The following is a 14,672-nucleotide window of genomic DNA, read 5'->3' as shown; positions in this document are numbered from 1 at the left end:
AAGCAACTTCAGCAAAGTCTCAGGATACAAAATCAATGTGCAAAAATCACAAGCATTCCTGTACACCAATAACAGACAAACAGAGAGCCAAATTATGAGTGAATTCTCATTCACAATTGCTACGAAGAGAATAAGATAACTAGGAATAAAACTTACAAGGGATGTGAAGGACCTCTTCAAGGAGAACTACAAACCACTTCTCAAGGACATAAGAGAGGACACAAACAAATAGAAAAACATTCCATGCTCATGGATAGGAAGAATCAAATTGTGAAAATGGCCATACTGCCCAAAGTAATTTATAGTGGTATCCCCATCAAGTACCATTGACTTTCTTCACAGAATTGGAAAAAACTACTTTAAACTTCATATGGAACCAAAAAAGGGCTTGTATAGCCAAGACAATCCTAAGCAAGAAGAACAAAGCTGGAGGCATCACGCTACCTGACTTCAAACAAGCAATGGGGAAAAGATTCCCTATTTAATAAATAGTGTTGGGAAAACTGGCTAGTCAAATGCAGAAAACTGAAATTGAACCCCTTCCTTACACTTTATACAAAAATTAACTCAAGATGGATCAAAGACTTAAACGTAAGATCCGGGATCATAAAAGTCCTAGAAGAAAACCTGGGCAATACCATTAAGCACATTGGCATGGGCAAAGACTTCATGTCTAAAACACCAAAAGCAATGGCAACAAAAGCCAAAATTGACAAATGGGATCTAATTAAACTAAAGAGCTTCTGCACAGCAAAAGAAACTATCATCAGAGTGAACAGGCAACCTACAGAATGGGAGAAAATTGTTGCAATCCATCAATCTGACAAAGGGCTAATATCCAGAATCTACAAAGAACTTAAACAAATTTACAAGAAAAAAAAAAAACCCATTAAAAAGTGGGCAAAGGAATGAACAGACACTTCTCAAAAGAAGACATTTATGCAGCCAACAGACATATGGAAAAAATGCTCATCATCACTGGTCATCAGAGAAATGCAAATCCCACAATGAGATACCATCTCATGCCAGTTAGAATGGCAATCATTAAAAAGTCAGGAAACAACAGATGCTGGAGAGGATGTCGAGAAATAGAGACACTTTTACACTGTTGGTAGGAGTGTAAATTAGTTCAACCATTGTGGAAGACAGTGTGGCAATTCCTCAAGGATCTAGAACCAGAAATATCATTTGACCCAGCAATCCCATTACTGGGTATATACCCAAAGGATCATAAATCATTCTACTCTAAAGACACATGCACACATATGTTTACTGAGGCACTATTTACAACAGAAAAGACTTGGAACCAACCTAAATGTCCATCAATAATAGATTGGATAAAGAAAATGTGGCACATATACACCATGGAATACTATGCAGCCACAAAAAAGGACGAGTTCATGTCCTTTGCAGGGACATGGATGAAGCCGGAAACCATCATTCTCAGCAAACTATCACAAGAACAGAAAACCAAACACCGCATGTTCTCACTCATAAGTGGGGGGTTGAAAAATGAGAACAGATGGATGTACGGAGGGGGATATCACACATCAGGGCCTGTCAGTGGGTGGGGGACTATAGGAGGGATAACATTAGGAGAAATACCTAATGTAGGTGATGGGTTGATGGGTGCAGCAAACCACCATGGCACATGTACACCTATGTAACAAAACTGCACGTTCTGCACATGTATTCCAGAACTTAGAGTATAATAATAAGAAAAAGAAAAGACTGAGTGGAAGCTCATGACATTGCATACTGGGTCCTCTACACCTGAGCAAGATAACCAAGAGTAAATCATTCTGAATGAAGAGTGATATGAACAACAATTTAAAAGATGTATAATCCTGCTTATTGCTCCAATCTTGCTTTTATAGAAGCTAGACAGAGCACAACAGATGAGGGTAGACTTCTGCAAATTTAACAAGCTGGTAGTCTCAGTTGCAACTGCTGTAAGGATGAGATCTTTACTAGATAGACACAGTATCTTGTATTTTTTATGCAGCTGATGATCTGGCAATGTGTGCCTTCTTTTCAATCCCCATGAAGAAAGGATCGGAAGCAATTTGTATTCACTTAGAGCAGTGACAGCGAACATCCAGTCTTACCCAAGGACTCTCCTGCTGTTTGAGACAATATAGTATAAAGGGGTCTTGATCCACAATGTTGACAATATCAGACCAGTGAGCAGGAAGTGACAAGTGTCCCGGATCCCCTTATAAAGACACATAAGCAGTATAAAGTGAGAGATGAACCTACAAAGTTTGAAGGTCTTATTACTTCAGTAAAGTTTTAAAAGGCCAGTGATCTGGGACATTCTGTCCAAGGTAAAGGATGAGTTACTGTACCTTGTACCTTCTACCTCTAAAATAGAGGCACAGTATTTTGTAGGCCTCTTTAGTTTTCAAAGAGAGCATGAAGCACACTTAAGAATATTGTTTTGACCCATTTAGTGGGTGACATGGAAAGCTGTTGTTTTTGAGTGGGGCACACAGCAAGAAAAGCTCTGTAGTTTTAGGTTGCAGCACCAGAGGCTTTGCTTCCTGGGCCATATATCTGGCTAGATCCTGCAATACTAAAGGTCCCATAGTGCTGTGGTATGTAGGGATACCTTTCGGAGTCTTAGGAAAGACACAAAGGAGCCTCTCTCTGTAGATCCTTGCTGTCTGCAGCAGAGAACGATTCCCCATTCAAAAAACAGCTCTTGGTATGCTCACGGGCTCTAGTAGAGAATGAATGCCTGGTCATAGGATATCAAATGACTATGCAACTGGAAGTATCCACTATGAGCTGGTTATGTCAGACAAGTCAAGTCCTAAAGTCAGGCAGGCACAGTAGCAACCCATTACATGATAAAAATGAACATTGGCATCAGGCTCAAACAGGTCTTCAGGGCATAAATAAATTTCATAAGTAAGCAACCCAGATGCCCATGTCACCTGTCTCGTGCACCAGTGTCTCTTTGAGCTCACACCTCGTGTGGAATTCCCTAAGAACAGCTGACAGAAAATGAAAACAAAATTCATGGACGAATCACAGTATATTGGTACAAGCTGTAAATGTAATGCTGCCAGACATTAGTTCCTCTCACAAGTAGCTCTGAAAAATGGTGATTAGGGGAAATCTTCCTGGCAGGCAGAGCTTTAAGCAGTATTCCTAGGCCCTCAGTTTGGAGGACAATGCCAAATGGTTTCATCAAGGGCCTAGAAGGTGCAAGATCAGAAGGTAAGAGAAAAAGAGTTCTGCGGAAGAAGCATGTGATTGGGCCTATGAGGGTGGTGTAGCCAACAAACCCTAATCTGACCTCCAATGAGTCACACCTTTGCACAATCCTCTTCCTTTGAGTGGGAGTGGGGTCTGTAATTTGCTTCTAAATATAGCAAAGGTAATAGAATGTCTGTCTCCTGAATATGTTACATTGTATAAGATTCCATCTTAGGGGACTGGAGGGAGACTTTCTGTTGGCTAGGAAGAAGTAAGCTGCCATGCTGTGAGAGGACCACATGATGAGGAAGAGTGGGTGGCCTGTGAGTTCAGCCCCTGCCAACAGCTGTTAAGAAAACAGGGACTTCAGTCCTACGACCACAAAACGATGATGCTTGCTAACAATGTGAATCAGCTTGGGAGTGGATTCTTCCCTATTCAAGTCTCCAGATGGAATCTCATCTCAGCCAACACCGATTGCAGCCTTGTGAAACCCTGAGCAGAGTACCCAGCTGAGTGATGCCAGGGCCCCTGGCCGTGGAAACTGTGCGATCACAAATGTATATTTTAAGCTGCTAAATTTGTGGTAATTCGCTATGCAGCAGAGAAAACTAATATTAGTGGATGTAAAATACATAGATATTTGTATCTCAGAAAGCATCCACCTCAGAAGAGGCACTGAAAAAACCAGGCAGATAGGATAATTTATCCAGTAGACACGAGCCAATTTTTGCTTCTGGTCACCTCAATGCTTGCATAATGGCTTCGTAAATGAAGCAGGCATGGTGGCGGGGATGAAGGTGATGAAGGCTAGGCATGGGCTCATAACAAGGCCCCCTTTCACCAGGCTGGTTTAGCTACACTACTGCTGCTGAATGTTGTACCCGTTCATGGCAGAGACCTGTTCATATTAAGCCCTCAATATGGTACAACCCCTTTAGGAGACAAAACATTCATTCAGTGACAAATTGATTACACAAGACCCCTTCACCTTTGAAGGGGCAAGTGACAAGTGCTCCTAATATGAGCTTGTTTTTCTTACCTGCAGTGCCTTGGCCAGCACCACTACCTAAAGGTTTAGAGTATGTCTCATTTATCTTCATGAAATCTCATATAATATTGCCTTGGATCGGAGGACCCTTTTTACGTATCATTTCACCTAGAAGCCGCTGGTTTGACAGAATGTTGGAATGGCCTCTTAAAGGCACAACTAAGGTGCTAGCCTGGGATTTGAGACAATGTACTTCAAGATGAGGAATATGCTTTGAATCAAGGGCTGGAAGTAGGAGTGACCCCTCTCACTAATACTCAGTGACTGACTTGGGAAATTTGCACTTCACTTCTGAACAAGAGGTCCTGGGTCTGGTGGAGGGGAAAGACGGTTCTATCAGGGTACCCAGTAAAGGTTTCGTTAAATCTTAAAACTACTGCTGCCACCTGGTCATTTTTGACTCCACAAGCCCATAAGTTATTGCACTGGCAGATGGAGATAGGGTTGCTGCTATGTAATTGGATGAGATTGGGGGTGCTAAGGGTGGTATGGCCACAAACTGCTAGATAAGTGGGATAGGGGATGCATTTCTTGAACTCAGGGGATTCTCTGAGACAGCTCTCGACGCTTTCACGTCCAGTGAATGGGTAATTGCAGCAACCAAAACCTGACAATGACACAGTAACCAAGGGCTTATACTCCTCAGGAATGAAAGCTCGTTATCCTACTGGGCAAACAACAGACCAGCAGAAGTGTTGGCCAAGAGTAAGGAAAATCTAGAATGATGGTAGAGGAAGGAGATGATCAATTACAGACCTTGGACTAATTGCAGTAGAGGATTCTGCAGCTTGTCCCATAATCTTTTTTGTGTAAGTCCTTTTCTTTTAAAAACTGAGACTAGCCACTACCTTAAAGAATTAGGGTGGGATGGGGTGAACTTGATGTGGAGGAAAAGTGGACATGAGTGCTGCAAAGGGTGGAATGCAGCAGCTGCTATTAGTGCCTTCCCCATATCCACTTGACATACATCTTTTCTATGCACGACCACCCCAACTTCCAAAATGTCAGCATGTGCGACTTTTTGCCCATGGGCTCTCTCCAGCTGCCAGAACCTACTCTCCCTGAACATAGGGTAGACTGGAAGTTCTAGGGAATCAATGTTCTGCCGTATCGGGCTTCATCCAATAACTGATGGGAGTTGGCGAATAAATACTCCAGCTTCCTTGCCCCTTAAGAGGGGATAACTGAGACATGCCTCCCAGTATTCCCTAGTGAATTCAGCCCACAAAGAAACTTCTTTGGTAATATTCCCTTTATTAGTTTTCTTCCACTCCCTGCTGCTGTTTCCTGGGATTACGTCTCATATAAACAACCTGCCCTCAAAGTTTTGTCTTCGGATCTAATTCTGGGTGAAAGAAATTAAGACAAAGTTAAAATGGAAGTGCTAAATCATAATAATCGAAAACTAGAATCCTTAAGGTATTTTAAGAGCTGCTATCCTACATAAAAACGCTGTGCAAATATTTAACTAATATTCAGAAGAGTTGGTTTCATTATGAAACGGAACGCAGCTAATTATTTTTCCCAGCTAAAAGATCTAAGTTCAAAATGCCAGAATGGACACGGCCATCTTTCTAGTTCTTAATAAAAGGAGTACCAAACTACAGGGGGGAAAAAGCGCAAAATAACATATAATTAAGTATTTCTTTAACTTTTTCTCAAGTTTTAATTTACAATATGATCTTTCGTACTACATGAATGTTATCTGTGTATGCTATAATTCTGTAATTTTTAAAAAAGTTTCCTTACACTTAGCAGTTGAGAAGCCCTCTAGCGGAGGATTCTGAGGTTTAGAGGTTTCCTGGGAAACCTAGCATTGTCGCCTAAGTTAGGAGAGCTGCCTCTCCCCTACATCTTATACTCTTGCAGTAGGTGTTCAGTTAATATTTGTGGAATAAATACTTCAGTCGTTGAAAGGAGACGTGGTTTTAAAAAGTGGATTTACACAGAGACCGTTTTGCAAGAAAAGGAGCTGGGCTGGGGGTCCCCGCAGGAGGCGGGGTTCCGTGCACCAGATAACCAAGATGCCTCCGGGGCGGACCACGACCCAGCCGGCCGCGGGAAGGCTCCTTACCTGGCCGCAGCGGACCCTCCTCAGGGCAGCAACCGCCTCCAGGGGTTCCGCCTGGCTGTTGGGAGGTTGCCGGGGAGACCTCGGGCCGCCGCGCACTGGCTGCTTGGAGGGCGGGGCCTCGGGAGGCGGGGCTGTAGTTCACTGTCATTTCTTTTCCAGTTCGAAATAGTCACTTTTGTACCTAATTTGGCATTCATAATTCTAATACACTCATTTTCACAACTATGGAAGGGGGGTACACGCATGCCCATTTATGCAGCACACACGAAATGAAGAAACCTCCTTTCGAGCGCGGCTCCGCCACAGTGCGCTAGAGTCTCTGTCGAAAACTTCAAGTGGCTAGTCTCAGGCACAAACGTGTGGCAAAGCCACACTTTCCAGCTTTAGGTAATTTTAAAACAATTCCTTGGGCCACACAGCGTAGGTACAACATGGATTAGAGGTGAGGGGAAAACTGATACTCAGTGAAGGACTGTCAGAGGGCCGGCTTTCAGCAGCAGGCAGGGAAAACACAACGATCTATCCTGCAACTCGGAGAATCCTTTTCAAAAGAAGTTACCCAATCCCAAACCTTCCTCTTTTTTCCAAAGAGAGGGAGGAGATAAACAGACTCAACTAATCCGTCGACTTTTTCTCCGCCCACGTTTTCCTCCTGTCCTTACCAAAGATGGCGCCCTTCGCTTCCTCTCTTGGCAGCACGCAGGTCCCGGGAGCCTCTATCCGACCTCTCTATGATACGTCCTCCAGCCCCGCTCCTGCCGTGAGGGGCGGAGCTTGCTTGGAAGCGGGGCGCAGGAATCCGGAAACACCTGATCATCTATAGGTTTGGTGCCCAGGCGGTGTTGTTCCTGGCTGGACTTGATGTCCAGGGTCTGAGGAGTTTTCTCGCCGAGTCTCCTGGGGCGGTCCGGCGGCTCGTGCCCTGTGTGGGACCCGCATTTGCAGCTGCTATGCCCTCGGCCGCCGCCCCCATTATCAGCTCGGTCCAGAAGCTGGTTCTGTATGAGACTAGAGCTGTGAGTACCCCTCGCGGCAGGGGTGCGGGCGCGAGGGGGGGGAGGTGCGGGAGGATGGATGTCTGCCGGTGGGTGTGGGGCCGTAAGGTAGAGGCTGTACCCTGCCTCCTCCTTCCTCTCCAGTTCCCAAATCCCTGTCAAACACAGCCTTGAGGTAAGCTAGCTCCCTTGGACTGTGCCTGGGCGCTTTTCCCCTATTTTGGTACCCTGGACATTGCAGCATTTGCAGGTACACTTACAAGCCATGGCTGGAACATGCTGGAAACAGGTGCTTGTGGTACCTCAGGAACTGTTCATGAGGTTCTCTGTACGAGTGACTGGATTCTTTTCAGCTTTCAGAAAGTGTTAAAGTTCTAGAGTTCACAGGCAGGGGTGTGAAAAAATTTGAACTATGGCTCGTAACTTATTTTTTCCTATTCCATGGTATACCATCACTGCGATTGATGTGAATTACACTTTTATTGCTGAATTTTTTGGTTCTCTTTTTCTTATTTGAAAGGAAAGAAAAACTTACTTTGTTTAAAGACATCTAATTTGGTTGGATAACATCTTGCTTTTCACTTGACTTTTTTCAACATAACATTTACTTTTAAAATTTTATTACTTTGAATGGCCATGTAAATAGCGAATAAGCCGATCAGTTTGTATGTATTTCAATTACTAGTTCCTCAATTAAGAGGGAATGGTGTTTATAAAACTTCATAATTGGTCCTTTCTGTGGGTGGAAAGCAAAGTTGGTACAGTATAGCTCTCTGAATTGGGGTGCCACAGTGATATTAGGGACTGTGTTTAATATTACCCATTTCGTGCTAACAAGATTGCATATGCCAGATATTTGCATAATGCTCTTCACTATGTTATAGAGTGCTTTATAAACTGTTTCTCTGAAACTTGGGTTGTCTCCATTAGAGGAGTACGAGAAGGCATTTGACAGTTTCTCAGTTATAACATAGTCCTAATAGCACAATAACCTCTCCCTCAGGTTAACATGAGTAGAGAATTGTTGACCTTAAATTAATTTTGCTGACAACTTTGATTAGATCTAGATCAGAAGATGAAATTATCAAATATACTGTATTTGCAAGTATTTTCAGTTCTTTAATGAGAGTCATAAAGAAGTATCATTTGACATTGAAATGAAACCTTTTTTTTGTAAAATGTGCTGCTAGATGTCCCTAGTTAGAAACATAAATAACTTTTTTTTTCCGTTTGAGATAAGAGTCTTGCTCTGTCACCCAGGCTGGAGTGCAGTGATGCTATCTCGGCTCACTCACTGCAACCTCTGCTTCCCAGGTTCAAGCAATTCTTCCACCCCAGCCTCCCAAGAAGCTAGGGTTACAGGTATGTGCCACCATGATCAGCTAATTTTTGTGTTTTTAGTAGAAGACAGGGATTCTCCATGTTCGCCAGGCTGATCTAAAACGCCTGGCTTCAGCCTCCCAAAGTGTTGGGATTACAGGCGTGAGCTGCCGCATCTGGCCATAAATAAAATACAAATTTCAGCCCATTAAAAAGCTAATCACTCATGAGGACTGCGTGAGATATTAGTGTTCAGAAAGCACAATTCATATTATAGGGCTCTTCTGCTCAGAAATCTTCAGTAGGCCCAATTCTGAGGAGAGTAAACTCTGAATGCTTTAGGTTGGCATTCAAAGCCATGTATTCTTTATCCTCAACTTGTCTATCTAGTTTTACATCTCATTTAATATCAATTCGTGAAACATTTATTGAGGATCAACCGTGTGCCTTCACATGCCTTATTCTGCAGTAAAACTGTATTGCTTTCAGTTCCTTGTATGTATTCTGTGTTTTTCTGCTGTTCTCTATTCTCATAATGCCACACCCCCTCTTTTCCTGTCAAAGCCTTGCTGAGCCTCACAGCACATATCTGGTCATGCCTTGCAAACAGTAGACTCTCAATAGATGTGGATTAAGGAGCTCTAACACAAACAGACAGAGGTGTGTTTTAGAACTCAGCTGTGATCCCTCTCAACCGCCTAAGTAATGGAAATTAACTCTGGCCAGCTTAGAGACAAAAGGTAAATTTATCAAAATTCAGGGGAGCCGTTGCATGGTATCATTGGCAGATCCTAACTCTTCAGCTTCTGGAAAAGCAGGAAAGAGATAACAGGTTTGAGAACCCTCTCAGAGCACTACCAAAAATAGTGTAGGTGCTGGGAGAAAGTATCTGATTGACTCAACTATGATTGGGTATCATCCCCTGAGAGCACAGATCATTCATGGCCAGGAAGGGTCTGGCAGGAATGATTTAGCTGTGGAATCATCCTCTTTGTTTCAGCAAATGGTTGGGGCTGGGCAACCACCCTTGAAAATGTCTGCTGCATTGAATCACTGAGTCTTGGTTTTGTTGTTAGTTAAATAACTTTTTTTAAAATTTAAATATATAAGCAGAAAGATTTTGTTTTCTTTTGTTTTTAGTAATAAGCTCAAAATATAAATGAATAAGAAAAAGGCATAAAATTATGAGTAACTAGATAAATTCTATGAATTAAAAAAAAACTGTAGTAGGTTGTAATAATGAGAATAATAGCTCAAAATATTCTACATATATTTTATTATTTGATCCTCATAAGACCTCTAAGAGATCACACTGTTACTACTACTACTACATATATTATTTGGTAAAGAAAAAAAATGAGGCAAAGATAATTTAAGGCAGTGTTACTTAACCCATTTATGCTGGAGGTTGCAAATTTTTTTGTGTGAAAAATCAGACCTTTGCCATGACCTTAAGCAGTAGGATATAAATAAGTCCCACAAGTTCCAATAATGGAACACTAGGCATAAGGTGTGGTGCATGGGTTAGGAATGTATATTGGGGAAAGGACAGTCTCTTCAATAAATGGTGTTGAAAAAACTGAATATCCATGTGCAGAAAAATGAAATAAGGCCCTTCTCTCTTGCCATATCCACAGATCAACTTAAAATGGATTAAAGGCTTAAGTGCAAGACCCCAAACTGTAAAACTACCAGAAGAAAACATAGGGGAAATGCTTCAGGATATTGGTCTAGGCAAAGACTTTATGAGTAAGACTTTAAAAGCACAGGGAACAAAAGCAAAAATAGACAAATGGGACTATATCAAGCTGAAAAGCTGCACAGCAAAAGAAACAATCAACAGAGTGAAGAGGAAACCTACAGAATGGAGAAAATATTTGCAAACTCTTCATCCAAGAAGGGACTAATATCCAGAATATACAAGGAATTCAACAACTCAACAGCAAATACCCCCAGATAATCCAATTAAAAATGGGCAAGGATCTGAGTAGACATTTCTCAAAAGAAGATATACAAATGGCCAACAGGTATATGAAAAATTACTCAAGGTCACTAATTATCAGGGAAATGCAAATTAAAACCACAATGAGATACCGTGTCACCTCAGTTAAAATGGCTATTTTCAAAAGGACAAAAATTATCAAATGCTGGTGAGGATATGGAGAAAGGGAATTCTTATACAGTATTGGTGGTAATGTAAATTAGTATAGCCATTATAGAAAACAGTATGGAGGTTCCTCAAAAAACTAAAAATCCGGCAATCCCATTACTGAGTGTGTATATGAGGAGATTTCAAAAAGTTCATGGGAAAATGGAATTAAAAGATAAAAATAACAAATGTAAACTTTATTTCTCAAGCTAATTTCCCGTCAAGGTCAAGACATTTTTGTAACTAATGATACCAGCCATTTAATTTATCCATACAGATCTGAGGGTCCTGGGAATTTAACCACGTTGGTGCGGTCTTTTTTACTTTGTTAACTAAAGAAAAATAGGTGCCCTTTAAGGATTTTTTTTTTTTTTAAGATGAGAAAACAAAAAGAAGTCAGAAGGAGCAAAATTGGAACTGTAAGGCAGAGGCCTAATTATTTTCCAATGAAACTTGCAAAATTCCCATGTTTGATGAGAGGAATGAGCAGGAGGTTGTTGAGGTGGAGAAAGACTCTGTAATGGAGCTTCCTGGGTATTTTTCTGCTGAAGTGTTGGCTGACTCTCTCAAAACACTATCATAATAAGCAGATACTGTTCTTTAGCTTTCCAGAAAGTCAACAAGCAAAATGCGGTGAGTACACACACACACACACACACACACACACACACACACACGTTGCCATGACCTTTCCTCTTGGCTGGTCTGCTTTGCTTTAATTGGACCACTGCCATCTGGTGGTAGCTATTGCTTTGATTGTGCTTTGACTTTAGGATCATACTGATAAAGCCATGTTTAATAAAGTTCTTCGAAGAAATGCTTCAGGATCTTGATCTCACTTGTTTAAAATTTCTATAGAAGGCTCTGCTCTTGTCTGCAGCTGATCTGGGTGAAACAGTGTTGGGAGCCGTCAAATGGAAAGCGTGCTCAACTTTAAATTTTCAGGCAGAATTGTGTGAGTTGTACCAATTGAGATGTCTATGATGTTGGCTCCTATTTCTGCTGTTAATCATCTGTTCTCTTTAATCAGGGAACAAACGATGAATTTTTTTCTTGAAAAATTTACATGGATGGTCTGCTGTTATGGGCTTCATCTTCAACATCATCTCATCCCTTCTTAAAGTTACTCATTTGTAAACTGCATGTTTCTTTGGGGCATTGCCCCCATAAACTTTTAATAAGCATCAATGATTTCACCATTCTTCCACCCAAGTTTTACCATAGACTTGATGTTTGTTCTTGTTTCAATTTTAGCAGAATTCATGTTGCTCTGACAGGCTCTTTTCAAACTGATCTCTTACCCTTCCTAGTACTTCCAACTAGATCCTGTTCAGACATGTTATAGCAAGTTGGTATCAGTTTATTTTGGTGCAAAAATTTTTTGAAATCCATAGCTTTTTTGTAATATGCATTTTCCATGAACCTTATCAAGTCCCCTTATATATTCAAAAGAAAGGAAATCAGTATGTCAAAGAGATATCAGCACCTCCATGTTTATTGCAGCACTATTCACAATAGTTAAGATGTGTAATCAGCCTAAATGTCCATCAACAGGTGAATGGATTAAAAAATGTGGTATATATACACACAATGGAATACTGTTCAGTCATAAAAAATGGATTTCTGTCATTCACAGCAAATATGGATGAGTGTGGAGGACATTATGTTATATGACATAAGGCAGGCATAGGTAAATGTTCTCACTCATATGTGGGAGCTAAAAAACAATGTTGAGCTTATAGAAGCAGAGAGTAGAATTGTGGTTATTTGAGGGTAGGAAGGGTAGGAAAGAGGGAATGATAGGGAGGGAGGGTTAACAGATATAAAATAACAGCTACATAGGAAGAATAAGCTCCAGTGTTTTATAGCACTGTAGGCAGACTATAGATAAATAATTTATCATACATTTTCACATAGCTAGAAGAAAGGATTTTGAGTGATCCCAACGCAAAGAAATGATAAATGTTTGAGGTGATGGATATGCTAATTACCCTGATTTGATCATTATGCAATGTATGCATGTGTTGAAATATCACTCTGTGTTTCACATGTGCAATTATTACATTTTACCTCAAAAAGGGAAAAAATGTATGATTCAGTAGATCAGGATTTTGGGAGTGACTTAGCTGAGTGATTCTGGCTTAGGATCTCATGAAGTTGCAGTCAAGATTCAACTGGGTTGCAGTCATCTGAAGGCTTGAAAGAAATGGCAGATTTACTTCCAAAATGGCTAACTCACGTGCCTGACAAGTTGAGCTGACTGTTGACAAGGAACTTTGCCTTCTTGCGTCATGGACATTTCCACAGGACTCCTTGAGTGTCTGTCCTTACAATGCGGTAGCCTGCTTCATCCAGAGAGAGTTATACAAGAGAAACAAGGAGGAAACTGCAGTGTCTTTTGTGACTGAGCCTCAGAAGTCCCACTCTATCATTTCTACAATATTCTTACACAGGTTAGCCCTGTTCAGGGTGGGAGGGGACCATATGAAGGACATGAATACCAAGAGACAGTAATCATTAGGAGTTATTGGAGGCTGCAGAGATTAACGTTCACTTTTGTCTGTACCTCAGTTGTCCCGTATTGTTTGTAAAAGAGCCTATCCTTTATTAAATTTCTTTGGCATCCTTTGAAAAAATTAGTTGACTAAATAAATGTGGATCTTTTCTTAAACTCTTTTGATTAATTAATTTTTTTAAATGTCATTACCAACTTGTCTTGATAATTGTAGTTTTATAGTAAGTCTTAATATCAGGAAGTTTTCCAGCTTTATTCTTTTCCCAAATTATTATGACTATTCTATACTTTTGTGTTTCCACATGAATTTTACAGTAGGCTTGTCAAAAAAGCTTGTTGGGATTATGATTTGGATTTTATGGAATCTGTAGACCAATTTGGGATAATTGAAACTGTGTAATCTAGAAAGAGGAACACTTTTTGCTTCCCCATCTTTTTTTTGCCGTTTTTTTCTTTTCTTTTTTTTTTTTTGGCCATTTATTTCTCTTTTTTGACCTATCGCCCTGACCAGGACCTCTAGTACAAAGTTGAATAGAAGTGACCAGAACAGACATTCTTGTCTTGTTTTTTGTCTTAGAGGGAAAGTATTCAGTCTTTCACTATTGAGTATGATGTTAGCTATTGGTTAGATACCCTTTTTCAGATTGAGGAATATTTCTTGCTTTGGTCCGATGAGACTTTATAATAAAATCATGAATGGATATTGAATTTTGTCAAATGGTTTTTCCACATCTGCACATGACATTTTCTTTATTTGCATATTATGGCCAATTACATTAATTCACTTTCAAATGTTAAACCTTGGATTTTGGAGGTATACCCTACTTGATTATGATTTATACTGTTTTTATATATTGCTAGATTGTATATGCTAATATTTTGTTAAGGATTTTTGCTTTTATCAATACATTCAGGATATTGGTCTGTCATTTGCTTAATGTCTTTGTCTGATTTTGGTATCAGGATAACTCCAGCTTCATAAAATGAGTTAAAAAGTGTTCATTTTCTGAAAGTGATTATGTGATTGGTATTGCTTCTGTTTTTCAGTGTTTGCTAGGATTCGCCAGTGAAAGATTTGTGGATAGAGTTGCTTTGTGGGGTGAATTTTGATAATGATATCAATCATTTTCCATAACAGATATAGGGCTATACAGATTTTCAGTGGACCTAGAATCAGTTTTGATAAATTATGTTTTTCCAGGAATTTGTTCATTTTATCTTAGTTGTTGAATTTACTGGCATTAAGTTGCCCATAATATTCCCTTATAATCCTTTTGATGTCTATAGGATTTGTAGTAAAATTCTCACTTTTATTTCTGACATTGGTGTTTTGTGTTCTCTTCCATTTTCCCTTGATTCATCTT

At 40.4% G+C, this 14,672-nt stretch overlaps 2 protein-coding genes across 2 annotated transcripts in view; one reads left to right on the top strand and one right to left on the bottom strand.

Moving 5' to 3' along the window:
• AK9 (adenylate kinase 9) overlaps positions 1-7,056 on the bottom strand; it is a 66,950-nt gene extending 59,894 nt beyond the window's left edge. Inside the window, exon 1 of the mRNA XM_011952806.1 lies at positions 6,992-7,056. The gene's annotated coding sequence lies outside the window, so the exon portion shown is untranslated. The remainder of the gene's footprint in view (positions 1-6,991) is intronic.
• The window catches only part of FIG4 (FIG4 phosphoinositide 5-phosphatase), a 135,794-nt gene continuing 127,401 nt past the window's right edge, over positions 6,280-14,672 (top strand). Inside the window, exons 1-2 of the mRNA XM_011952884.1 lie at positions 6,280-6,465; positions 7,210-7,345. Coding sequence (XP_011808274.1) covers positions 7,280-7,345 — 66 coding nt within the window. The 5' untranslated portion in view covers positions 6,280-6,465; positions 7,210-7,279. The remainder of the gene's footprint in view (positions 6,466-7,209; positions 7,346-14,672) is intronic.

Source organism: Colobus angolensis, unplaced genomic scaffold, assembly GCF_000951035.1.
Source record: "Colobus angolensis palliatus isolate OR3802 unplaced genomic scaffold, Cang.pa_1.0 Scaffold35, whole genome shotgun sequence".
Taxonomy (NCBI): Eukaryota; Metazoa; Chordata; class Mammalia; order Primates; family Cercopithecidae; genus Colobus; species Colobus angolensis.
Note: the sequence above shows the minus strand (reverse complement) of the source record. Positions and strands in the feature narration are given on the sequence as shown.